Source organism: Electrophorus electricus, chromosome 10, assembly GCF_013358815.1.
Source record: "Electrophorus electricus isolate fEleEle1 chromosome 10, fEleEle1.pri, whole genome shotgun sequence".
Lineage (NCBI taxonomy): Eukaryota > Metazoa > Chordata > Actinopteri > Gymnotiformes > Gymnotidae > Electrophorus > Electrophorus electricus.
In genome coordinates, this window is record NC_049544.1 from 12,754,342 (window position 1) to 12,780,701 (window position 26,360).

The window sequence follows — 26,360 nt, forward strand, 5'->3', positions numbered from 1 at the left end:
TCCTAATGTGCTATTACTTCTGTGTTTGTCATGATAATGCCTCAAATTTGTCCCTACATTAACAGTTAGATGGGACTTAGTCAGTTAGAGACTCCTCCACTATATACACATATACACTCCCTAATACAATACCACACACCTCACTGAGTGCAAAAGATCTGCCTCTGAGGGGAAATGTTATAATGTTCATTTTGAATGTTGTCATTTGTCAGTATCTCTCAATTTTACACATATTTTATTAAATCAAACTTTACTTCATTCCTCAGAATTTCTATAGTTTATATCGCATGGACTATTTTTAATGTTTCATAGGGTTGCTTGTATGTTCCATAATGCCACTGTTTTTGCTGCAAGAAGGCTTCAGTCTGATTCCCAGTGCAAGGGCCTCTTCCCTTTTGACTTCCTGATGATTTTGAATAGTTAAAGGCTGTGTGTCTTAAAGCTCCCTCTTTTCTTTGGGCTCTGCAAAGCTAAGTCTGAATCTCAAATTAGCACTGCACACACTTGCTGCAGGCAGGCTCAACACAGTTAAGGAAAGAGGCTGCTCCTCTATGCTCCCGACAGCCTTTGTGGCACAGCAAACATCAACGTCCCAGGGCCATTTGCTTTGTTATGAGTATAGGCTGGGACAGCATAATTTACCATATGCTCTGATTAAGGTTAATCAGTGCTCAGCACATAAAGACACTGTATGTCCAGACCTTGTTCTAATGTCCAGACCTTGTTCTAATACAACCTACAGACATAATAAGTGTATGACCACCAGGCCCTCAATGGGGAGTTCTGATCTAAGTCTGCTCTCATGCGCTATGAGATGTCAAAGGGCAAACAGCATCTTTATCACAGCAGATGCTGAAACAATATTTAATATATCAGATCCATGTGTTTTTACATTATATTAAATGTTGCATATTTCAGTCATGACCATCATGAAAAAAAAAAAATTCAATCACTTATTTCTGAACACTTGCAGCCTTCCCTGCACAGACAGATCAGATTTAATAAGACAGAATTGTTCTCCTTGAGAATAAACTTTGCACCAAACCTCTAAAGCTGGTGAATAGATGAATCAGAAGGTATTTGAAGTTGCTCACTCTTTATTTCCCATTCAGTGAGTCAGCTTCCAGTATGTGAGACCCCCCAGCAGGCAATCACATCACTTCCATTCACATACAGGCGCACACAAACATGCATGCACACACGTACACATACACACACACACACACACACTCTCTCTCTCTCTCTCTCTCTCACATACGCACACACACACTCTCTCTCTCTCTCTCTCTCTCTCTCTCTCTCTCTTTCTCTTTCTCTCTCTCTTTCTCTGTCTAGTGGGAGGTGAAGTCTGGGGTGATAAATTGCTGTGTTTGCGAATGGTGCTTTGGTTTTGACCCCCTCAGTAGAGATCTTTTTTTTACATATTCATTTATCACTTAGCAAAAGCCTCATGTGAGAGTCACAGAAAGAGCATGTCTGCTCAAGTGCTAATTATGGTGTATTGGAGGACCCATTGAGATCTTATTGAATTTAAAGTCAGGGGAAGACAGTGAAATAGTGGGGGAGGGAAACAGGGCAGTGGGATTAATCCACTTTGGTGCTTTCAGGTCTTTAGACACATGGGGACTCTGATCAAATCTGGCCTCATCTGCAACCTATTTGGCATTTCATGGATTCACCCCCTTATTTCTGTCTTGTAAAAGTACAAAGCCCATTCTTTTCACAAGTAAACAAGGAACACCACAGCCCAGCATCTGCTGGGTGGAATGCATATAGGGTTACTATGATCAGGCAAACTACTTATTATCATCATGACACTCATGTTCTTTGTCCTTTGTTCTGTAAGGAACAATCTAAACCTAACTGGGGCATGTATAATAAAAGCAAGCATGGTTTGGGGAGCTGGCTGGAAGTATTGATGAGTGGTAAAAGACTTGGTCTGACACGGTGGAGAGAGACATTGTAAGGGGGAACAATTCAATTAGCTCCATGAGGAGAAGGCCGGTGGGGGAGCAGGGATCATGTGTCTCCCAGACTGCAGCCTTCCTCAGGGCCAGAGCCTAGACCACTGATACAGTGGACACTCACAGACCCCAAACTGTGAGCTCAAATACTAGCTTCATGTCTTTATGGCAATATGATGCCCTCTGTAGGCCTCTGCTCAGTGAAGTCAATATCATGTTGCATATACTTAAGCTCTTCTTAAAAAGAGCTTTAGACAACAAAAAGGATGTGTTAAAGGTATAGAATCATCTCAGGCAAATTTTTTGTAATATGTGTTTTCATTTTTATATTTCATTTTGGAATTATAGCAAAGGGTATGGTGAAGAAAGCATCTATCCAAGTAACACTGTGATTCAGGTAGTATTGTCAAAACATGTCCAGAAAACACGCAACTAAAATGTGTAAAATAAAAAGGTAAAATAAATAAATAAAATCTGTACTATTGTTGCATGTCCACCTTTCTTACTGTCAGAGCCTAAATACATTCTGCAAAAAAAGCAAAAGAAAAAATGTCCAAATACTTCTGGAGGGAAGAAATCTTACAAGAAGATAACACAGCCTAATACAACTCATTGCTGAATCCAAACATAGTAAGGTTAGATAACTTCATAGGCTCTCACCACTGAATTCACTTTCCCAGGACAGTCCTGACAAATAGGCATTGTTACTCTTCCTTTTTCCTCACTGCTTGCTTTTGTCTGTTTTATGTCCTAGGCGGTGTGGTCGGGGTTTGGGAAGGAAAGGAAGGCTGAGGTTAATAATTTAAGTGCTTAGTGTAGAGTCCCCTCATGCACAGCTGTCTTTGGAATTAGAATGACAGACTGTTGTGAAGTGGGCGTGTGTACTTTGTTTCTGTCCTACTAGCTTTCATCTCTGCCTGCCTCATCTCCCAGTGTTTTTCTCCTCTGTGACAGAGCTTTCCTTTCAGAAGTGCTCCATTTAGATGAAGTGGGTGCCGTACTGCAGTGCTAAAGGTTACAACAGGTCTTTAAAGAATCAAAAATGTCTTCAAATGTCTTCAAAAGCTCTCAACTCTCTCGTTCCCATACTCTCACTGTTCTGTGATAAAGGTTATCCCCTTCAGGTGTGTTGGGTCTCTCTCTTACAGGGTCACACCTGTTTCTTTGCACTGTAAGGATAAAGGCAGGAAATGCAATAGGGAACATTGAGTTCACACCTATTGAAGAAACCCCTCTGTGTTATAAAACAAGGTGTCGACAGCTTCAAATAGCTGTGATTTCACAAGTTTATAGGAAAGAATATTGTCAAGAAGTATTCACTGGTTTTTTATTTACCATTACAAGGGCAATTAACTATTAGCCCCATCTGCCTGTGTGTGAGAGAGAGGCTGTAGATAATTGATGTGGTGCAGGTGCTATGTGGATGAGAGGGCTCATGAGAAGGAGAAGATGTGTGTGTGTGTGTGCCACACCTGTGCTCTTGCCCTCGAGGGTTACAGTGCACCTGCTTGTACACCTGTTCATTCCCAAGTCCATTTCTCACTCTATCTCACTCTTTTTTTCTCTCTTTCCCTCTCTCCCTCCCATTCCCTCTCTCTCCATTTACCCACAGGGTAAAAGCTTATTTGAGATCTGACACCTTGTTAGACTACTGATAATAGTCCCTGCTCCCCAAGGATCAAAGGAGAGCACGAAGAACTCACTGAAGGTCACATGATATTTCGCAATAAAGGACTATGCTCAAGGAAGTTATTACCTTCCTGTTTCAATGTTTGTTTGTTTTTTTTAATGAAAGATCCTGTGTGAATTTGAGTGGAACTTCTTCACTGAATAGTACGGATGCAGGCCTTTATAAGTCTTAGAAAGGTCTTCTTTTCGGCTTTTTGTTTGTTTTTGGCTATTTGCAGACTGGAAGTGAGTTGAAAAGTAATCATAGATGTTTTACAGTAATTAGGCCTTTTCGGAAGCTGTGGTGAGCACTGGGACACAGGCTTTGAATAGAGGTGGGGGTTGTGTGTAGGGCTGGATGGGTTGGGGTCCCTCCCATTGTAGCCTGCCCTGCTCAGCCCGCCACTTGCTGCATGAGGGAGAGAGAGAGAATTGGAATGGGCAGGAGAGAGGCTGTAGGCAGCTGTCACTTAACATGTGAATGTTTGGGGCAGCCTGGGGTCTCTTTAGAAACCCCCCCCCACCACCCCCTCCACCTACTCCCCACCTCTTTCTCCCCACAAACGGCATGGAGTTTGTGAACCAAAAGAGGATCTGGGGGAGGGGCTAATGGAGGGAGGGAAAGAAGAAGAGCGGGAGGCGAGGGATTGCTGCGCTGCCCAACTGTCTGGCACAAGTGGAACACCAAAAGCCAGAGAACTCACCACCAGCATGCGAACCAATCTGAACTCTACAAGGATATAAACACAGGACTCATGAGATACCCCTGACCTGGAACCGTGGAACACAGCAGAACTATTGGACTCCACTGGCTGCACATCCCATTAGTCGCCTCAAAAGGAAGGAATTCCTCCATCGGACAGAGTGCAACAAAGAGGAGAGAGAGAGAAAGAGAGAGAGAGAGAGAAAGGGAGAGAGAGAGAAAGAGAGAGAGCTGCCAGTGGGAGGGGGCGGCTGGAACCGGAGCGGGACATTGTTTGTCTGTGGCTGTGGGCAACAAAAAAGCATGGGTTATCTTGCCTAGTTTGTGCATTTGTGTGTGTGTGTGTGTGTTTAAGACTGTATTTGCAAGCAAGGGAGTGTATGCAAGTGCACACTGTGTATATGCCTATATGTATGAATTTAACCAGAGAAAAGGGACACCTTGCAAAGGATGCTGAAGGGCAGCAAGATTATTGTTCTCCAGTTTGAATGATGTCAGAGAAGCCATTGGAATATTACCGTTAAGTGTTTGTCGGCCTTTGTGCTCAGGGGTAAGTATGCGTCACTGTGTCCTCAACGGTCTAAAACTGCCAGATCTTTCAATCTGGGGTGGCCTCTTTCAAACTTTACCAATTGCCTGCCTCAGTACAGAGAGGTGCAGTGTAGCTGTGATAGTGGATGTGATGCTATGTGGACTGCTTTCATTTGACTGAAGGGGATTTTGGCATGAATTTGTTATGAGAAGGAACAGCTTGAATGAATTTGATTCTGACTAGTTTTCTTTCTGAAGTGCATGTCTTTGTGCTTCCCTCGATGCCATTATTATGAATTAGCAATACTTTTGACAAAATGTAATTCAGAAAATTTGTCAGCTCAGTTATATATTTTTTCAACGCAAACACTTTTCACCTAAAAAAAAATGTGTAAACTTTCAGCTTTACATTTTTTCAAGTATCTTCATTCAGTTTACTAACCGATACCAAAGCAATGATAGAAATGAATGACAAAATTATGGTCAGTAGAAATACTTATATCATGCACACAGAACACATATGAAGCCAGATAAGAGTTGGAAAAGGAACAGGAAATTATGTTGTTTCATTATATTTATATGTTGAATGTCAGGCTTAGTAAGAGCTGTTACTTCTGCCATGAGCTTTAATGTGCCTCCTGGGTGATCTTAGCTTTTCTTTTTAATTTGAGAAACCACTATCTTGATTACATCAAGTTACCCAGAAGGAGGCATAATATTTGATATACGACTATTATCACATCCATAAAAAGATGTCCCACAAGTGCAGTCATTCTTACTGGCATGTAATCTACAATACCAGCATCTACTGCCTTCTGTTTACCATGCTGAGGTCAGATTAGGCGTTGGTATTGTTATGGTGACACTTGATAATACCTCAGATGATTAATTTCTTAAACAAAGTGTTACTTTGGTGCTCAGTAAAACCTAAAGTACAAGGTCAGGTTTATCTGTTTCAATTTGGTTCAGTGGATGTTGGTCTGGGTTAGTAAAATGCATGATTAACTTTTAACTTATTCAATCACAAAATATAATACTATGTTCTCAAGCCTCTTGAGACCTTACTGCTAAATGCTATAGATTTTCAATGAGAGTAGCTCTCTATCATTAGGGTAATTTGATTCATTGGGATTCTGTTTGACATGTTACATAAATCAATACTCAGAGAGGAGGTCTCAAACAGGAGACCATTTCAAATTAAATGGAAGAATGGTTTGGGCCATTCCAAATAAAGTCTGTAGTGTGATCCTTGAAGATATTTTTTTGATTTTGTTTGTATTATTTGTTTTGGTTGTTTTTTGTTGGTTGTGGTATTACACAAATAAGTTAAATACATTCTTGAGTTTACATACTGAGTGATTGTTTAAACCCTAATTTACAGGAATAACTACTGTGTTTAACATGCCAAGATATCTGCAATTTTTAAAATGTATCTTCAAAGAAAAGCTGACACAATCAGCAAGCCAATCAAAACAATTTGCACCAGGAAAGTGTAAGTTAAAGACTGGAGTTTTATGCATTGTAGGGCTTGAGCTGGTCTAGGTCAGCTGCCACAGATGCTTTTTTAGCTACAGTGGTGCCTTATCTCATCAGCTGGCATTAGGCCTTCTGCTCCAGTGATCCAGAAATGCTAATTTCAGGAATGGGTCCAGCATCCTCAGTGTGTCTCATGCTGTTCAGCATTGAATCCAGAATGCCCTGATCTGACCTAGGTTACCAGCAGCAATTAGCACTTACTCAACTCATCTTAATTAACACCAAAGTTCTATTTATCTATTCACAGGCTTACTTTGGTCAGCAGTTATAGGCAGACACATTTTTGAGCAGTAACAAAGGCTGTGTTGTCTCCGTATGGCATTGTTTATGCTAAGAATTTTGTACAATGTAACAATATCAGAAAGTTGAATTTGAACTGTATTTTTAAGTAACAAGACACTGCCAAAAATGTTTTCTGTTGCAGAAAAAAATATTAGTTTTATATACATTGTCTCAGTTTAACTAGCCATTGTGGGTTAATCACTGCAAAAAATTCTTTTCAGATCAGTTTGTATTAGGCTTTAAGGTCATCACTGTGTTTTTACAGTGTGTGCTGCTCTTCTGGCATTTCATTATTGGCCCACCTCCGAGTGTCCCACTCCCCTCCTTTAAGAGGAGAATGGAAACAGGACCCCTGCCTTTTGTGACAAGGAAATGAAATGGCATTTTTATGCCTGTCATATTTGATCAGGAGTTAAATGGTTTCCCAGGGCCATCCTGGAGCCAGCCCTGGCAGGAAACACTAGCCCTGGCTGCCAGTGTGAACAGTGGGTATCCTGGAGGGGATTGCCCTCATATAGAGGCCTGTCACTTGCATTTCTATGCCACAAAATTGCAATACAGTGTTCTTGTCTTGGGGCACAAACAATCAGAATCAACCGCCTCTTTGTTTTGGAGATGGTGTGGGCCAACGAGAGGCTTGGTTTGTGCTGGCTGCATGGTACCAGGCAAATAATGATTCTGCTCTTTATTTGTGGGCGTGTAGAAAAAAGGCACCATGTTTTGGGAAAGAGTGATGGTTAATTGAGATCTGTAATGTGCAGTCTGTATTAGAGCTGGCTGAATCTGCTGTTTGGTCCTAGAGATTACAGCACACTGGCAAAGAAACAGAAGGGACTGTAAATAAGGATAAAAGTTGCAAGTGCACTCACATTCAGCCCCCTTGTGTTTTAGGAAGCTGAGACGACTCCTGCATGCATGGCCCAGGGGCCTTCTCTTACCTCACACCTTGCTGGCCCACAGGCTGAAGTATCATGGGTAACCTCATAAGCAGACCTAGCTGTTTTGGTCAGAAGTCCAAGCATGTGAGATCAAATGAGGACTTTCTCAAAGAGTGCTACCAGCATCAGAAAGAATGGCCTGTTCCAGAGCTTCTTAAGGAAGACAGGAAGAAAGAAGATGTAGACCAGGTTCCTCCACAAGTTTCTACACCAGACAATAACAGGAGCTCCCCTGCTCCTACTGTCACAAGCACCAGCACCTTGGATAATGCCTGGCGAAGCACACCTTCCCCAGCCAAAACCCCATACAATGGTTCTTTGCCCAGGAGGACTAATATTCCAGAGTACAGGCAATCTCCCTTGGGCCAGTGTGGAACAGCAGAGAGAAGAGGCACCTTGCAGAGGCGAGACTCTGGAAGCCAGTGGCCGTGGAAAACTCTGAGTTCTCGAGAAGTCACAGAGGTCACTGAAGTGACAGAGACTGTTGTGACAGAGATTGTGGAGGTGACAGAGTATCCAGCAGGGCAGAAGGGCGGTGATCCCATTATTACCAGGACTGTTAGGGTCCTCACTGGAGCGGCAGAAGAATTAGCAGAGGTTGTTATCTTTCTAAGCAGCAAACATTTTTAATTGAATCAAGGATCTAGGTTTCTAGGTATTAATAAAGCATTTGTAATATCAAATCAAAATAATATTGTGCTCCTGCTAGCAGTATTCACTTAGGTGTAACTAAGCCCTCCAGTTCAAAAATTCATGAACTCTGTCTTCAGTTGGGAAAATGTCAGATATGTCAATATTTGTGGGTTGGTTACTATTATTTCAGGAGTGGATAAATTATATTAGTACAAAACAACTGGAAGATCTAGCTCATGAGGCTGAAGAATGAAATTTTTTTTTTAATTATTATTTATTTTTTATTCACAGCTGCAAAGTGATGGCCAGTCCAGTTCGGATCATGATTCGAGTCTGGACAGATGGAAGGTGTTGATTGGTTTTAAATTTGTCTGTGCACTGGACTAAAAAAAACAAACTTTTTTGATACCTTCACTACTATGTGATATCTAATACTATCCTCTATAAAAATATTTTCTTTATTCAAGGGTTTTAGGAGTGCCTTAGCTTTGAAAGATGGGTTTGGAGATCCTGAGACATTCCAGAAAAACTTGCAAAAATTAATGACATGGGTTTGTGAGATTGAAGAGCTCACAGCAAATCAAAGGCCCCCTTCTTCTGAATTTAAAGTGGTGAAAGCTCAGCTTCAAGAACAGAAGGTATGTGTGAAAGGCTTGTTTAATTATGACCCCCCCCCCCACACACACACACACACACACACACACAAAAGAAAAGGACAGATTTATTTTTATGAACCTTTCTAATTGTAGAAACTTGTAGATATATGTGAATTGAACCATGAAAGTCTTAGGGCACCCTTCATTCCAAAACTGCATATGTATTGAGAAGCAAATTACAAAAGTTCATGCTCACAATGCCCTTCTGAATGCTTTTGTATACAATTCCTGAAGGGAAGTTATTCACTTTTCAGTCTGAACTAGGTGCCATTGTTAGCCTAGTGAGTGAGGTGAAACTTGCCTGGATAACCACAATTCAAGCCTTGACACATGAGACAAATCTTTGACTTTAGCGCAAAGAAAGACCAAGGCATAATTTGGAGCATGCAGAACCTCCAAGACATGTGCCACAAGCATTTCGAATCATCCTCCTTACTAAACTATTCGCAGCTGAACACTATTAACTTGTGAAATGCATTTTATTATAGTGAAATAGAAAATAAATGTATTTATTTTATTATTGATGTTATAGGCACTGCATGCAGTAGAAACAACACACAATCTCTTCTCAGATTATTTTACATTTTAGGCCCCTTATTAAAACAGAGAGTGGCAGTACTATGCTGTATGCATCATGGTCTAATCTCATCCAACAGCTTCTGCAGCGCCTTCTAGAGGACAGGAGGTCTAGCATGGAGACCATGATGCAGGAGGGCCCACATTTGTTAGAGCAACTTCAAGGAGAAGACAGGGAAAGTGCCAAACTCCAGCTCCCCCATCTCAGAAACAAGTGGGAGGCTCTACTCCTGGGAGCTGATAGGAGGTCAGCATGATGTCCTCAGCGCTCCTGAGTTCTTTTGAATAAGGTGAGGTGGTGAGCCCCTGAAAGTATACATGATTGAGCATGGATTATTTTAACAGGAGAGAGAATTTGGAGCTGGTTTTGCCCAGGGCTCAGCTCTTCCAGGAGAGTATGGACAGTCTCCAGCAGTGGCTCATATCTGTGGAGCAGGATCTAGCTGAGCTGCGCTCTGCAGAGAGAGCAATGCTCCATCTACAGGAAGCCACAGATCAGGCCAAGGTGACTTGAACAGTCCCTGACAGGCTTTATATCTGTTATATTATTTGCATATACTATATTATCTCCTTGTCAGTAGTTCAGTTTTTCCTGTTGATTTCTAGGCAATCATGGAAGAAATAAAAGCAAAAAATGCTGACTTAGGAAAACTTCAACAGTACAGCCATAACCTTATGGAGAAAGTCGCAGGTATCATTGCTCTTAGTGTCCATAAATGACTGCAATTTATTTAAGGTGAGAAAAACTGTACAGGCTTAACTCTTCTGCTTGCTCTTCCACAGAGGAGGAGGCCCAGCTGGTACAGGAGAGATCAGACAGTCTGCGGATTCGCTACTCAGTGCTGAGTTTAGGCAGTGCTGATGCAATACAGAGGCTGGAGCAGGCCCTGGAGGCCTCCAGCCGATGCACCTCGAGCCAGGAGGACCTGCACCTGTGGCTGGGTCGCATAGAGAGGGAACTGCTGGGACCAGCTCAGTGTGGAGATGCAGTGCTTTGTACCTCTGAGAGACAGAGAGTAGGAGAACAAAGGCAGTCTTTTGATAGCACTCAGTATTTGTTAGGTGCTGCAACATAGTGGGTTGATAATGAGTCTGCTTTGGTAGGTCTAGTGGTGGAAAACAAGTTCTGGGCAGACACTTTTATGCTGTGTCTACCAAGGCTTCCTATAACAGAAACAGCTGAGCACAGATTAATGTAAATGTTGTTATGGATATGTTTGGGATTGTATTGTAAAGTCACCTCCATTGTATGTTTTAATCATTTCAGTTGGAACAGGCAGTTGAGAAGGAGCTAGCCTGGTTTAGAGCTACATCTCTGGAACTGGAAAATATCAAAGCAATTCAACTGGACCCCGAGGTCATCGCCAGCCAGTTGTATGAACAGAAAGTGAGTTTCTTGTGTTTTCCCTTAAAATTTTATTTTGCTAAGAAAATGAAGCCTCTTTGTTGTTATATATGTTGTATCATGAAGGCATTTTTATCGGACAAGAGGACCTTCATCTCTGTATGTTCTGTATCACTCTGTCACTGAAAGGAATATGATTCAATGCAATGTTGTGTTAATGTAAATACTTTTGTTGTTGTTTTTTTTTCAACAGATACTTGCAGTTGAAATTCTACAGCACAGGTTTAACATAGAGAAGATGGTAAAGATTTCTGAGCTCTTACAGACGTACAGTGAGGCTGGGGACATAGGAGGTCTCCAGGTACAATTTGCACGATTTAGTTTATAACAAGGTACAAGGGTTGGAAACTACAAAAATTCAAATGTTTATAATACTTCTTTTTTGCAGACAAGCCTAGATGTTCTGCAGGAGCAGTGTCAGATAACCACTGGCACAAACTCCCATGTGGTGCTGCAGCTGGAACACGCTCAGTCACTCCTGTCTCAGTTCTCAGAGGGATATTCTGAGGTGTTACCATGGTTACAGGAAACCAAAGCCTTTACTGCCCAGCTCGCCTTGAGCACCATCAGTTATGAGGCTTTTAGAGAACAACAGGAGCTCTTACAGGTGCTGAGAGTCCTGCATCTACGTTCCCCTTCCTTTTCTAACAGTCATGCCTTTGTTTAGTAGTGCTCTCTTTTCAGTTTATGGGTTGGTCATGCCTTTGTTCAAAATCTCTTTCAGTTTAGGAGTAGGTAATTCTCTGAAATAATATTTGAGCACATTTGCTCTTTCGAGAATTTTACTATCATGGCAGTTGTCTTTAGCAAAATGTATCATTTCAAAAAGCATGGCCTATAAATTATCATGATCTAAACACAATGGTATTCACTGTCTTCAGTTTGTGTCATTTAAAGAAACAATTTGTGATCAGGCTGTTCCTCTCTCTCTCTCTCTCTCTCTCTCTCTCTCTCTCTCTCTCTCTCTTTCTCATTATCTGTCTGTATCTGGCTCTCTCTCCACACCCCCAAGGATCTAAGGGAGTCTATAGCCGAGCATAAGCCCCTGATAGCCCGACTAGGGACATTAGCCAAGCGTCTATCAGACCTGAACCCAGAGCAGGCGCAGCAGTACTGCCAGAGAGCTGCTGAGGCAGAGGAGCAGCACCAGGCCGTGCGAGACAGAGTACGAGAGGCTGCAGGAGTCCTGGAGGAGTCTCTGCCCCGGTACACCCAGGTCATTTACACATCCATACAGACATACATGCACATGGACATTTAAAGCCCTAGATGCTTCTGTATGTAGGGATATTTGGTGGACATTATTATCTTGTTAATGTCTAAGAAGTGAGGAGACCTCAAAGTGAATCATATTTTTTTAATTGCCAGTAGGTACATCTGAGCACAGTGGCCTTGGTGTCTGTACTCAGCTTTGCCATTCAAACTGTCCCCCTGCAGCTGAATGAGAGGATGACACTGATAGAGGAAAGCCTGGCACGTCTGCACAGCCACATGCAGACAGCAATTATCCTGCAAGGTCTGACTCCACGCATCCAGGAACAGCTGCATGACAACAAGCACAGTCTGGCTGAGCTCTCCAAGCTGGGAGTAAGCCTGAGCAGTGTCCGCTACCAGGCTGAGGAGCTCCTTTCCAGCACTCAAGCAGCTGGACGCAGCTTTATTGGCACAGGTAGGCATCTTTCTGAGAGAATAATAAATAATGCATCTAGCTATTTATTAGAAGGTAAAAATCTATTTTGTTGTCATATTGCACCACATTATTTAATGTTTATTTGTATTAATCTATTTGTAATAGCATTTAGATTGTTGAATTTCCCTAAATATGTGATATAACTAAAAGAAAAACAAAAATAACCTTGTATTTATTCTCTGAGTTCGTGCTATCTTGGACTTAATCCCTACTCGCCCTGCAGCCATCCAGGCCCGGGTAGGAAGCCTGACAGGCCAGTGGGATGAGGCCCAAAGGCAGGCTCGGGAGAGGGAGAAGTGGCTGCTCCACCTGCTGGATCTAGCCAGGAGGTTCTGGAGTGATATAAGTGACATGACAGCTGGGCTGAACGACGCCCAGCAGGCTGTGCTGGACCTCAACTCAAGCAGATCAGACTCAGAAACCATCCGTCAGAGCCTGGACACCATGCAGGTAATGCGTCACATGGCAGTGGAAGGTGTCAGCAAAGAATTTTATCCATCTGAATGCAAGATCCTTTCTCCAATTATCTTGGCAGGCTGCATTAATGAGTTATGGAGTTAAAAGTGGTCCTTGATTACTGCAGGTTATGTATATATTGAAAAACCATATGAGTGAGCTTATTATTGCAAAATAAAGTAAGTTACATTAGTTAAAAAGTTGCCTTGAGTCCATACAGGCTTCTACTTTGCATAGTTTGCTCCTCTCACACTCTACTGCTATGCCTCTTCAGACTCTGAGAGCGGATATAGATGGACTACAGGGCGAACTGGACACACTTGGAGTTCTGGGAATGGAACTGATGTCAGCTTGTGGAGACACAGACAAGCCAGAGGTCACAAAAAGCTTGGATGAGGTCAGTGTTTTAGACTAGAATAACACAAAACCCTAATAAATACTTATTGTTCACAACAGAGCAGTTTTTAGATGATCAAACATCATTGTTGTTTTTTTCTCAGCTCTACTGCACATGGAACAATCTAAGTAAAATATGGACTGAGTGCCACAATAAGCTGGAAGAATCTCTACGGTTGGCCCTGCACTATCAGGACACCATGCAGGTAAGCGCTTAATGAGGAATACAAAATACATGCTATCAACCTGTTTGCGATAATAAAGTCCTTACTTTATAATAAGTACCTGGTTACATTTTAATACAAGCATATACTTAGTCGAATGTACTGTACATTGTGCTTAGGCAGGCTAGATTCTTTCTTTCTGAAAAAAATTCAATAAAATTCCTGTGGATCCAGTTAAACTACTGATTCATATTTGTAATACTCCAGTGGGGGTTTAAAACGTGCATGTAAACATTCTTGCTTCCTTTTGGTTAAATTGGGAATTAAGGTTTCTGATTTAATAAGCTGTGTTCTGCCAAACGAGAACAATAACTAGGGTTACGTTTTATGTGAGAAAAAAAAAACATCTGAAAGCTTACTTCAATATTCATCAAAAATATATATTTACACAGCAAATGCATGGTAAAATGACGTGTAGTGCAAAGCATAGTGACAAACACGCATATTTTCTGTTTCATGAATTTATACATTCATAAATGTATAAATGGACATTTATAAACATTCAGGAGTGGAATGTTTTAATCAGGAGGAATCCACATCAGCTTAATAAGTGTGTGCAGGCTAAATGATTATTGGGAAACAAAGGTATAGTCACTGAAGTAGTTTTTTTAGGAAATGACAGACCTGGGGCATTTATCAGTGGAGTTTCTTCATTATTTATACACTACTGAAAACCTCTGTAGAATGTTTATACCTTTTATGTTGTTTTTGTAGGGACTGTTTGAGTGGCTCAAGTCTGCAGAGCTGAAATCCACAGAAGAATTCTTAGTAGGATCTGACCTGGGATCTGTCAAAGAGCAGTTGTGTGACTTGAAGGTATTTACCGGCCTGGAGATAGCATGTGAAAACAACATCTTTAAAAATTAATGAGGAGTTATGCTTTTTTTTAACATGACACTGATTACTTTCCGTCTCTCCTCAGGAGTTCAAGCGGGAGCTGTACCAGAAAAAGATTGAGATTGAGAGTCTGAACCATCGCTTCGTGTGTCGTCTCTCTCCAGGCTCGGAGCGGCCCGGATCCGTCTCACCACTGTGTGATTTCCGTCAGCGCTGGGACAGCCTGGAGTCCGAGACAGTCAGCAGACAGGTAGGAGCCAATATACATACACTTGATGGACTGTCTTCCTTGCATTAGCACATAAATAAACTAACTTTGAGACTAAAGACTAAAATGTAAAATAGAGGAAACACTTTGTGTTGGAGCTTTCCTTTATAGTGGCACTGATGTGTTTGAGCAGCACCAGTTGGAGTGTGCATTGCTGGGTCTGGGCCAGTTCCAGAACAATCTCGATGAACTGCAAGCCTGGCTCTCCCACACAGCTGACCTTCTACAGGTGTCTCGGCCAATCAGCATTGACCTTCAGACTTGTGAGATAGAGTTGGCCAAGCACAAGGTACACTAACAGCCTAATGAAAGGTTACTAGTTACTATGTGTGAATGCTTTACACATGGTCTTCTACATTATGTTGTAATGGTCATTACACTTCTGATAATTGTTTTAGAATTTAAATACTGGGAAACACTATTGCATGCCATTGAGTATGAATATGCCAAAACACCAATGACAGAGTTGTGTGTATTTAACCCAGTGTCCTTACCGTTAATATGCAAATCAACATGAAACACTTGTAGTCCTCTTCAGATTATAAGAGTTCATGAAAGACTCTAAAGATAATGTAGTCTAAAGATCTCACCATGTTCTTTGGTTCTTAATCTTCTGAGTATATGAAAGAGGAAGCGAATTTCCTTCCCGGTCAAAGCTCTTGTTTTGGTTATTTGTCTGTTTCCCAAAATAAATCCAAGTAGAAATGAGCATAAAAGTGAATATGGAAAACAAAAACCCTTCTGTTTAACAAAGTAAAGCAAACATCAGAGATCAAACATTAGAGATCAAACAAAGCACCAAAGCAAAAACAGAACATAACTATACAGTTTAAATCAGTTACTGAGAAAAGACACATAGTCAGATCTTTGCATTTATATAATCACACTCACATCTGGTCAGAATGTGAGTAAATTTGAGCGCAATATTTTGACAGCCTGAGAACTGCTTGGCTTGTGGTTAGATACTCTTTCCTGAAAAAATAAACAATAGACAATTCAGTTTGATTACTATCAACAAGTGTAGATGATAAATGTCAGCTGGACTTTGCCAACCTTGATCTTAATTGATCAGTCATTCGACTGAGCACAACTGCTCTACTGACACCTCTCCTTTTCCTCTGTATGCACTTCCTCCCATTTGTATTTCATTCTAATTAAGCATAATTTGCTTACTGCTTGTCTTTTTTGGCTTATTACTAAAACACCTGAATGAAGCAGGGTTTGTTTAATGCAGATATTATGTCTAGACGGGCAATTCAGGGCATGCTCTTTACAATTAATACACAAATAAGGTACCACTGCTAATGTTGATTCATCAGTTGAGCTCAAATGACCAGTCATTTCCAAATCATGAGACAATTTCATAAATCGAGCCTGGAGTAGTTATATGCCAATAGGGGTGGTCAGATCCAAGCTTTGATTAAAAAACCCACAGGTTTCTCAACAAGAGTAGTTTAGAAGAACATGGAAAGCATCTATACCACTATTGAGTGTCTTCCTTACAAACGCTGCGAACTCTTCTTCTATGCTGTATTAAAAGTTATCAAACTCATGTCTGCCTCTAGTGGGCAAAATCTATATTTACACCAAGTATGTTACAATATAGAAAGTCATGTAGTCTATATCAAAGTAGTGAAGACAGTACAAAAGTGTTTAAGTTTTATTATAGCTTTCAGTGTGAAGACCTCTCTTTGAAATTCACACTGGAGAGAAGACCAAGATTGTTCCCTGATTGGTTTCTGTATGCTGACTGGGTTTTTTTTATGTGTACAGGTGCTGCGTAATGATGTCATGTCCCACGTGCACACAGTGGAGTCGCTAAACCAGGCTGGTAGGATGTTGCTGGAGGCTGGGGGAGGAGACAGCCCACATGGGCTGCAGCTGCGTCTTGAGCACCTGAACGAGCACTGGGAGTTTGTGCGCTGCGAGACGGAGCGCAGGCAGCTTGAGCTGGAGAATAACCTGAGTCAGGTGAACAGAAGCCCCAGAACACCTCTCCTACAGTGCATACTCTCAGCATGGGATAATTTTATTTCAGTTTTGCCCCTTTAGGTAATAACCTTAACAAAATTGCTAACTAAAAATTATCTAATACTACAGAAGAATTTAATTATGGAATTTTTATTATTTTCTGAGCAGACTGAATTTCAGTGGTGTCAACTCTGATCTCATAAGACATAGATCTCAAAAGAGCATCTTTAATAATGAACTCTTCTAATGATGATGTTTTAAATCCAATTTTAATTTTTTTACACCTAGGTTCAGGATGTAACCATGGAGATCCAGGACCTTCTCCAGTGGCTGGAGCACACAGACCTGAGACTTTCTTCCAGTAAGACCATGTGGGGCATGCCTGACTCCACCAGCGAGAGGCTCAATGCTCATCTGGTAATGCTGCAGCCCATGACAATTGTCCACAGACTCTATTCAGATCAGTTCACTGCGCATGTTATGAAACAGAAAAAAACAAAACATTGCACTCATAATCATGAATCATTCATATTCAGAAATGTTCATAAAATAGAGGCTTCGCTGCTATGTTGTGCTTGCCTGTGTTTGAATGTTGTAGGAATTGTGTAATGAGATGGACTCTAAGCTGCACGCCTACACCGATGTGCGTAGTGCTGTTCACAGGATGCTGGAACGGAGCAATGTAGCCCAGGGCTCCAGCACCGAGCACAGCTTATGCATTCTGGAACAGAAGTGGGGCGCTGTCTACACAAAAATGCAAGATCGCAAGGTGATCACACAAGACTGGCCTACCTCTCAGCCTTCACTGAAACAGCTTGCCTTTGCATTGCAATTACTTTCCAGAGCTACAAGGAGTATGATTTGCAGAAGAAGCAATTTTTGAAAGCAATAAAAGAAAAAAACTCTTGAAAAAATACTTATAATGTAGTAGAAACACTTGAAAGCTGTTCTAGATTAAATTAACTTTATTATCCACCGTACAGATTTGAATTAGCTTGTCCTTATTCTCTGGCCCTATTCACTAGGTTAAGTTAACAGAAGGACTTGGTCTGGCTAAGGAGTTTAACAGTAACATCCAAGATCTGCTGACCAAAATGGCAAAATGTGAAGAGGCCATAAATTCCCTGGATGCTCCCAGCTTCATCCTTGACACCATCAGCACCCAGCTTCAGGAACACAGGGTGTGTGTGTGTGTGTGTGTGTGTGTGTGTGTGTGTGTGTGTGTGTGTGTGTGTGTGTGTGTGTGTGTGTGTGTGTGTGTGTGTGCGAGTGAGAGAGAGAGATTGTATACATATAAGAGAGCGAGAGAGTGGGAGAGTTTTGTTTATGTGCATGTGAGCATATATAGGAATATTTTATCTATTTATGTATACTTTGATTTATTTTGAGCATTTCCATTGTATTCTCTATGTCATTTTGATAGATGTTGGTGAGTGAGGTCCAGTCATATGGGGAGAAGAAATCATTTGTGGAGAATGCTGCCTCCCAGCTCTCTGAACTCAGTAGGAAGGAGGACTGTGACGTGGTGCAGAACCTAGTCATAACTGTGCAAGACCGCTACAGGAAACTCTACCAGCACACCACTGAGAGGGGCAAAACCCTGGAAGATGTAAAGAAACAAGTTAAACAGGTGGGCTAACTCCTCAAATGGCTTAAACATAATGAAGTCATACAGTGAAAAAGGCCTGCAGGAGGTTTTGAACGATTTATCCCTGCATGCAGTTCAGTGAATCATGGCATCTCTTAATGGACTGGATGTCTGAGGTGGAGCAGACACTGGACATGCATAAAGAGATCACTGTGTCACATGAAGAGATCAAACAGCAGCTCAGTGAGCAGAAGGTAGCCTGCACACAGAAGCAGCATTTAAATGGATTAAAGATATAACACCAGTGCTTATCCAAGAGTTGTTTTTGAATCACTGACAAAGAGCTGATCAATGTTTAGAAAAAGTAACTTAATATATTGTCCTCACAGGAATTCCACAAACTCTTCCGTTCAAAGAGGCCTATGTATGAGGCCTGTTTGAAAAGTGGTCGCGCCCTCTTAGAAAAAGCTCAGAATTCTATGGACACTCAGCATCTTGAGAACATGGTTTCTGAGCTTAGAGACTCATGGGATACCATCAGTGGGAAGTCTATGGAGCGGTAAGTCTTCACTCACTGAATAGCTCCATAAGGGGTTGTCAGTTCTACCTCTCCTTATAATTTGAAGTAGGGTTTATTATCTTGCTGTAACTGATGTCTTCATTTCCTTAGGCAACATAAACTGGAGGAGGCCCTGCTGTTTTCAGGCAGGTTCACTGATGCACTCCAAGCACTAAATGACTGGCTGTACAGGGCAGAGCCACAGCTTGCTGAAGATGTGCCTGTTGGTGGAGAAAAGGACCTGGTCAACAATTTGATTGACAAACACAAGGTCTGAATTTTTTTCTTCCATTTCTTGGAAGCTTTTATCACTTTGTTGCGCTGAACTGAGTTGTTGGGTTTTCTCTTTTTTCCATTGTGGTTGGCTGTGTTTTCCTAGGTGTTCCAGAAGGAGCTGGGGAAACGAGCCGGCTGCATCCGCACGCTGAAGCGCTCTGTCAGGGATCTAACCCGTGGCAGCACCGCTGATGCCCACTGGCTGCAGGAGCAGATGGAGGAGCTGGAGGGGCGCTGGGAGAATGTGTGCAAACTCTCCGTGTCCAAACAGGCCAGACTGGAAGCAGCACTACAGCAGGTACCACCCATCACATCTCTTACTAGGAAAATGATGTGAGTGAAATCATTGTAACATACAGTACTGTGCAAAGGTTTTAGGCAGGTGTGAGAAAAATGCTGTAAACTAAGAATCCTTTTAAAAATGGAAGTGTTAGTTTATTTTCCTCAGTTAACAAAATGCAGTGAACAACCAGAAGAGAAATCTAAATCAAATCAATATTTGGTGTGACCACCCCTTGCCTTCAAAACAGCATCAATTCTTCTAGGTACACTTCCATACAGTTTCTGAAGGAGCTCGGCTGGTAGCTTGTTCCAAACATCTTGGAGAACTAATCACAGATCTTCTGTGGATGTAGGTTTCCTTAAATCCATCTGTCTCTTCTTGTAAGCCCAGATAGACTTGATGTTGAGATCAGGGCTCTGTAGGGGCCATACCATCACTTCAAGGACTTCTTGTTCTTCTTTATGCTGAAGATAGTTCTTACTGACATTGGCTGTATGTTTGGGGTCATTGTCCTGCTGCCAAATAAATTTGGGGCCAATGACACGCCTCCCTGATGATATTGCATGATGGAGATTTGGTTAGGATTAATGGTGTCCTCATTGCTGAGAAATACAGGCAGATACTTGTCCAACTCCATTTGCAGAAATGCAGCTCCAAACTTGCAAGGAATCTCCACCATTGTTCTCTGTTGCCTGCAGACACTCATTATTGTAACGCTCTCCAGCCCTTCAGCAAACAAACTGCCTTTTGCTACAGCCAAATATTTCAAATTTTGACTCATCAATCCAGAGCACCTGCTGCCATTTTTCTGCACCCCAGATCCTATGTTTTCATGCATAGCTGAATCGCTTGACCTCGTTTCCATGTCGGAGATATGGCTTTTGGCTGTAACTCTTCCATGAAGACCAATTCTGGCCAGATGTCTCCAGACAGTAGATGGGTGTACCTGGGTCCCACTGGTTTCTGCCAGTTCTGAGCTGATGGCACTGCTTGACATCTTCCAATTTCGAAAACCACTGCATCTACCATCCTCAACGTTGCCCGTTTCTTTGTGCTTCTTCAAAAGAGCTTGAATAGCACATCTTGAAACCCCAGTTTGCTTTTAAGTCTCTGTCTGGGAGAGCCCTTGCTGATGCAGTATAACTACCTTGTGTCTTGTTGCTGTACTCAGTCTTGCCATGGTGACCTGTGACATGAAACTGTCTTCCACAACTTCACCTTGATAGAAGAGTTTGACTGTTCCTCACCCAGTTTTAAGCCTCCTACACAGCTGTTTGTTTCATTTAATCACTGTATTTCAACCTACATATAAAATTGATGATCTTTAGCACCTGTTTGGTATAATTGGTTGATCATACACCTGACTATAATCCTACAAAATCCCTGAGTTTGTATAAGTGTACCTTTAAGAATTGATGCTGGTTTGAAGGCAAAGGGTAGTAACACCAAATATTGATTTGATTTAGATTTTTCTTTTGTTCGCTCACTTTGCATTTTGTAAATTGATAAAAAAAAGAATCAATTATTATTTCTATGTTTGAAAGGATTCTTAGTTTACAGCATTTTTCACACCTGCCTAAAATTTTTGCACAGTACTGTAGATCATATCTTATGACTGAACTGTAAAATATATTAAGTGTTATTTAATGACCTACCTGAGTTTTCCTCAGGCAGAGGAGTTTGATGGAATGGTTCACTCATTCCTTGATCATCTTGTGGATGTTGAGAGGACTTTGAAATATGGAACTCTGCTGGAGGAAGAGGAGCCCCTTCTGGAATTCCACACACAGCACCAGGTATTGGGGTGCTTCGAGCAAATATTTAAAGGGTAGAGGACTCACAACACTGTTAAAAGAACAAGCAATCTTGAATTTTAAACAGGCGTTGATGAAGACTTTGAGCAGTCAGCAGGAGGTGCTTGTGTGCATACAGTCATTGGGGGAAGAGATTCTCTCCTCTTGCCATCCCGATTCTGTTATCACCGTAAAGTCTTGGATCAGTGTCACAAAGACTCGCTATGAGGAGGTGAGTACATAAAACCTTTTTTAATATAATCATCCACTTTCTGCCTATGTTTAAATGTGTGTGTGTGTGTGTGTGTGTGTGTGTGTGTGTGTGTGTGTGTGTGTGTGTGTGTGAGTGTATGTGTGCGTGTGCGCGTGTATCTCAGGTGCAGACATGGGTGCATCAGCAAGCCGAACGCATCCAGGCCTCCCTCTCTGCTCTGGAGGCTGAGAGGAAGGAGCAGCAGTGCCTCCTGGACTGGATCTCCTCTGCTGAGGAATCTCTGAACCTCAGGGAGCAGGAAGCTCTGCCTGATAACATGGAGCAGACAGCAGAGCTCATTGCCCAGCACACAGTACTAATGCTGATTTATTCAACAACTGTCCGCACACATGCTTGCAGTTCCTGTTGCAGTCTAGAGAATGTAATATGTGATGCCTTTTTGTAGATTTTCATGGATGAGCTGAAGAGAAAAGTGCCAGAGATTGAAAGTGCCACAAAAGCCTGCAAACACAAGCTGACTCCTAAGCAACAAGTGTCTCCAATCCACAAGACCCCAACTAGTATGCACAGAGAAGCAAATCTGCACAACTCATTCATACATTGTGTTGTGACAGTCATAAAAATTTGTTTACTGTGTGTGTGTGTGTGTGTGTGTGTGTGTGTGTGTGTGTGTTTAGAAAGGAGAGGCCTGCTGAAGCCTCAAGCCCCAGTCCCTCTGCCCCTGGAGAAGCTGGAGCCTCACACCCCTCAGCTGAGTCAGCTGATCAGCCAGTGGCAGAAACTGTGGCTCCTTGCCCACTGCAGACAGAACAGATTGGATGAGCACCAGCAACGACTCAGAGAGGTCAGTACTAGGTGTCTATGCTACCGTATGATAATAATAGGAGCACTCTTTACTGTTAACAGTTTTGGGGGTACATTATGTTTTAATTTTAATTTAATTTTAAGGTGCAAATGTCTGTGTGACTGTTTCTTTTTTTCCAATTGTGGGTTTTTTATCCCAGTTGGAGGAGTTTGCCAATTTTGACTTCAACATCTGGCGCAAGAGGTACATGCAGTGGATAAGTCACCTCAAATCTCGGATTTTAGATGTTTTTCGTAGTATTGATCGAGATCAGGATGGTCGAATCACCCAAAAGGAGTTCATCGACAATGTTTTGGCTTCCAGTAAGCATTACTCTGCTATGTTCCTCAAAATAATAGTGGACAAACCATTTTTTTCTGTGTAATTATATCTGGTTAATATTTACCTTTGCTTATTGGCAGAATTCCCAACTAATTCCCTGGAAATGACAGCTGTTGCAAACATCTTTGATGTAAATGGTGATGGGTTCATTGACTACTATGAGTTTGTGAGCGCACTTCACCCAAGCCGCGACCCCTACAGAACAATAGATATAGACCAAATCAATGAAGAGGTACATATAAAAATTTATTTAAACATATATATATATATATATATATATATATATATATATATATATATATATATATATATATATATATATATAATATAATTTATTACTTGTATTAATAATTTTGTAATATAATTATTACAATTTAATTTCTTAGGTGAGTCGACAAGTTTCCCAATGCAACTGCCCAAAGAGGTTTCAGGTGGAGCAGATTAGTGCTAACCGTTACAGGGTAAGAGCAAATTAAGTATCAGGGTAATCACAATTTATAATGAATCTTGGGCTCATGTGAAATTAAATATCTGTATTGTTTGCAGTTTGGAGACTCTCAGCAGTTACGAATGGTGCGTATTTTGCGGAGCACACTCATGGTACGTGTTGGTGGGGGATGGACAGCCCTGGATGAATTTCTGGTCAAGAATGACCCTTGCAGAGGTAAAATAAACAATATATTGTTATATGCAAAAAGAAATGTAATCCAAATGTCCAGAAATGTCTAGCATTATTTCTCACACAGTGAAGGGTCGAACAAACCTAAAGATAAAGGAGAAGTATCTGTTGCCGGAGTCATTCAAAGCATCTGGTCGCAGAGGGAGCACTAGGGCTCTAGCAGTGAGCCGGTCCAACTCCAGTGTGAGCTTATACAGCAGCGCCTCTGCTCCCAGCAGCCCTTTAAGTCGCAAGGTCAGTCTCGCTACAGCAACCTTCACTGTAAAAACATGTATGCAACCAGATGTCACTGAAAACGCCTAAAGTTGTAATAGCTTTGAATCAACTAAATAAAATGCATCCACCCACCATGTATGTGCTAGCCGTTAGGTGTTCTGTGCTTTCACTGGTGCAGGCTCTATTACGCAGAAGTTTCTCTGGGGAGCGGTGCATTCGACCTAGGAGCTCAATAGCTGCATTAGGGACAGAGCAGTTCTCTTTGGATGGGGATGATAACTCTCCCTCACCCACAGGTTTGTGATCTTGAGTACTCAAGACCTCACCAAACACAATCCATGGAGATAAATCTTTGTATTTATATATTCTGATAACAGTGAGTAACGCATTCTTGTAGTGAGAGTCTTCTTTGTCATTCTCCGTATACCTCAGAGATAGCAGAGAGGCCTCCCACATGACCCTGCCCTCAGCTCCCACTGTGTGAAAGCAACAGGACTTGGGTTCCCAATTACACTGAGACCAAGAAAGAGGAACAAGCTATACTGAGGCAGCTGGCCTCAGCGGTCACACACCCCGGACAAGACTGTTCCTCACACACCCATCCGTGCTACTCCACATCGTGCTATTCCACCACCTGTGTGGTTCATGTGGAGGTAGAGGTGTAGTGAGAATTCTATCCTCTTGAGTTCAAAGTTAGGTAACAATAGTTCCTATCATAAAAAACGCTGTATTTATTTTTAAAATATTTTTGGCAAATTGTACTCAGTATTCCCTATGCTGTGTGTTATGAGAGACTTGAAGTGCTGGAAATCTCTGCATGGATATTAACTGCATGATACCTCTGGCCTCCCAAATACATGAGCTTATATAGCCTATTAGTTTACTGTCTGTACTGAGGTCATACCTTTCTTCATGAGCTGGGTGTGAGATTTAAAATATGGACAACACAAGATGCTGATGCCATTCTTTTGGTATTATCACTTACTCTGTTCTTACACTCAGACATACATAAATGCATATGCACACTAGTGTTCTGATTCATGCAGACAGTGATGCAAACCAAAACAAACAGACCTCATTTAACTGCCTTAAGGCTTAGACTAATGTCTTCTGTATTATGATTTGTATGGTCCTGTAAATCACTCATAAGGTTCTTTTATACTGGTCTTTGTAATTGTGGTTGTAGCCTCTCCTCAGGTGTGGTGAGTTATTTAGGACATTATCCAGAATTAGAATTTACAGGTTAAAGTTCACTGATACAAATACATATTTGAATTTCAATTATGGCATTTGTCTCGTAGACATAAAAGCATATTTTCTGCAATCAAATGTATAACAGTTTTAGCTTATGGTCTTCATCAAAGCTGCAATGGGTTTAGTGTATGTTAAGGTCTTTTTAGTGTAATTATTTTTCAACTTGTACTCACTGATAGGTTTAAAAAACAAGTTGAGTGTATCTGTAAGTGTCCCCCTAAGAGGATATGAAAGTGTAGGTCTCCATGAGATTAGCATGTTATGAATTGCCCCATATTCTGTGCCAGTCCTCATACCATTTTTGAGCCAAGAGAAACCACATGCATTTGATTTGCTTTTGCAGCATGTCTTGCTCAGGGCAGAGTCTGTGTATCAATACGTTTTCTGCCTTAAATACACGTGTGGATGTCGATATATGGCACTACCAAATCAAGGTGCTGATTGTAGCATTTGGTTCATGTCACATGTCACATATGCTGTTAGAGTGAGTTTTGAATGCTCAAGACATTAAAAACATTTAATATATGGTACACTTGTGACTGTAGTCCACTATGGAGTTACTGAAGGGTGTAAAATAATAATGCAAAATTCATGCATACATAAAACCATTTTTCTACTGCTCTACTGCTGTACCTTCACCCATGCTGTCTGTTATGATTGCTGGATTCTGTAAAACTTTGGAAAGAGTTTTTCCTGGCTATGCACCGTTCTGGTCAAACAAAGAATTGCATGTATTCATCACAGGTTACTTTAAATCATTGTAGAGGAATGTCACTAATAAGATGATGTCTCTTGTAAAATAAAGCTTTTTATAGAACGCTGTCTACAGTGTTGAACTTTTATAAATGTCTTTCAGTGTATAATCTTTTTTTCAGGATAGCAAATCTTGGGCTAGGTCCATGTAATAATTTGCCCTTTAATTATGTACTGAACCATTTTGTGGTTGTACCATTATAAGATAGAACTTATCTGACAACTTAGAATATATAGACTTTCAGCATAGCATCTCCATAGAAGTAAATAAAATGTCAGTAGCTGCTGAAACAGAAGTCTATGATATTGTTTTGATGTCATATTTGAGGACTTCACAATATAATTTTTTTAATGATTATATATATATTAGGATTTGCATGCTAATTCTATCTGGTGTAATGGTCCTTCAGACGAAAGTAATGATAACATGTCACGTTGTTGCTGGCCTGAGTGCCAATGGGCGTGGAGCAGGACGCACAGTGAAGCGCCTATAGACGAACAAGAAGCGCAAACATATACAAACAAAAACACCTTCACACAAACATTTTAGTCGCGGTGCTGCAGCGCCTGCAGTCAGCGCAGGCGCTGTAAACGTGTCCCCTGCCTCACGCGTCCCGTGACATAAAGTATTTAATAACACTTTTGTAATTATACTACAAAGTGTTGTAGTGGATGGAGCAGCACAACCTATAAAGCTAAAATGGTTGTCTAAATTTTGGATTATTTTTTATTGCTGTGTTAGAATTTAGTCCACAATTGGAAAAGAGAATATACGGAGGCAATAAACTATCAAGGCTATTGAGTGATAGTCTGAGACATGTAAAA

General features: G+C 41.3%; 1 protein-coding gene across 1 annotated transcript in view; it reads left to right on the forward strand.

Annotated features, from left to right (window-relative positions):
• macf1b (microtubule actin crosslinking factor 1b) overlaps nt 1-25,551 on the forward strand; it is a 27,496-nt gene extending 1,945 nt beyond the window's left edge. Inside the window, exons 2-39 of the mRNA XM_027001678.2 lie at nt 8,547-8,603; nt 8,723-8,893; nt 9,568-9,734; nt 9,833-9,992; nt 10,094-10,178; nt 10,271-10,503; nt 10,755-10,874; nt 11,086-11,193; nt 11,281-11,499; nt 11,905-12,108; nt 12,330-12,561; nt 12,806-13,032; nt 13,313-13,435; nt 13,539-13,640; nt 14,373-14,474; nt 14,581-14,745; nt 14,897-15,052; nt 16,537-16,734; nt 17,023-17,151; nt 17,333-17,503; nt 17,760-17,915; nt 18,158-18,364; nt 18,457-18,576; nt 18,712-18,881; nt 18,993-19,152; nt 19,261-19,455; nt 21,111-21,236; nt 21,322-21,465; nt 21,611-21,799; nt 21,893-22,007; nt 22,125-22,291; nt 22,452-22,614; nt 22,714-22,865; nt 23,020-23,094; nt 23,180-23,297; nt 23,380-23,546; nt 23,707-23,824; nt 23,961-25,551. Coding sequence (XP_026857479.2) covers nt 8,547-8,603; nt 8,723-8,893; nt 9,568-9,734; nt 9,833-9,992; nt 10,094-10,178; nt 10,271-10,503; nt 10,755-10,874; nt 11,086-11,193; nt 11,281-11,499; nt 11,905-12,108; nt 12,330-12,561; nt 12,806-13,032; nt 13,313-13,435; nt 13,539-13,640; nt 14,373-14,474; nt 14,581-14,745; nt 14,897-15,052; nt 16,537-16,734; nt 17,023-17,151; nt 17,333-17,503; nt 17,760-17,915; nt 18,158-18,364; nt 18,457-18,576; nt 18,712-18,881; nt 18,993-19,152; nt 19,261-19,455; nt 21,111-21,236; nt 21,322-21,465; nt 21,611-21,799; nt 21,893-22,007; nt 22,125-22,291; nt 22,452-22,614; nt 22,714-22,865; nt 23,020-23,094; nt 23,180-23,297; nt 23,380-23,546; nt 23,707-23,824; nt 23,961-23,986 — 5,697 coding nt within the window. The 3' untranslated portion in view covers nt 23,987-25,551. The remainder of the gene's footprint in view (nt 1-8,546; nt 8,604-8,722; nt 8,894-9,567; nt 9,735-9,832; nt 9,993-10,093; nt 10,179-10,270; nt 10,504-10,754; nt 10,875-11,085; nt 11,194-11,280; nt 11,500-11,904; nt 12,109-12,329; nt 12,562-12,805; nt 13,033-13,312; nt 13,436-13,538; nt 13,641-14,372; nt 14,475-14,580; nt 14,746-14,896; nt 15,053-16,536; nt 16,735-17,022; nt 17,152-17,332; nt 17,504-17,759; nt 17,916-18,157; nt 18,365-18,456; nt 18,577-18,711; nt 18,882-18,992; nt 19,153-19,260; nt 19,456-21,110; nt 21,237-21,321; nt 21,466-21,610; nt 21,800-21,892; nt 22,008-22,124; nt 22,292-22,451; nt 22,615-22,713; nt 22,866-23,019; nt 23,095-23,179; nt 23,298-23,379; nt 23,547-23,706; nt 23,825-23,960) is intronic.
• The last annotated feature ends 809 nt before the right edge of the window (nt 25,552-26,360 follow it).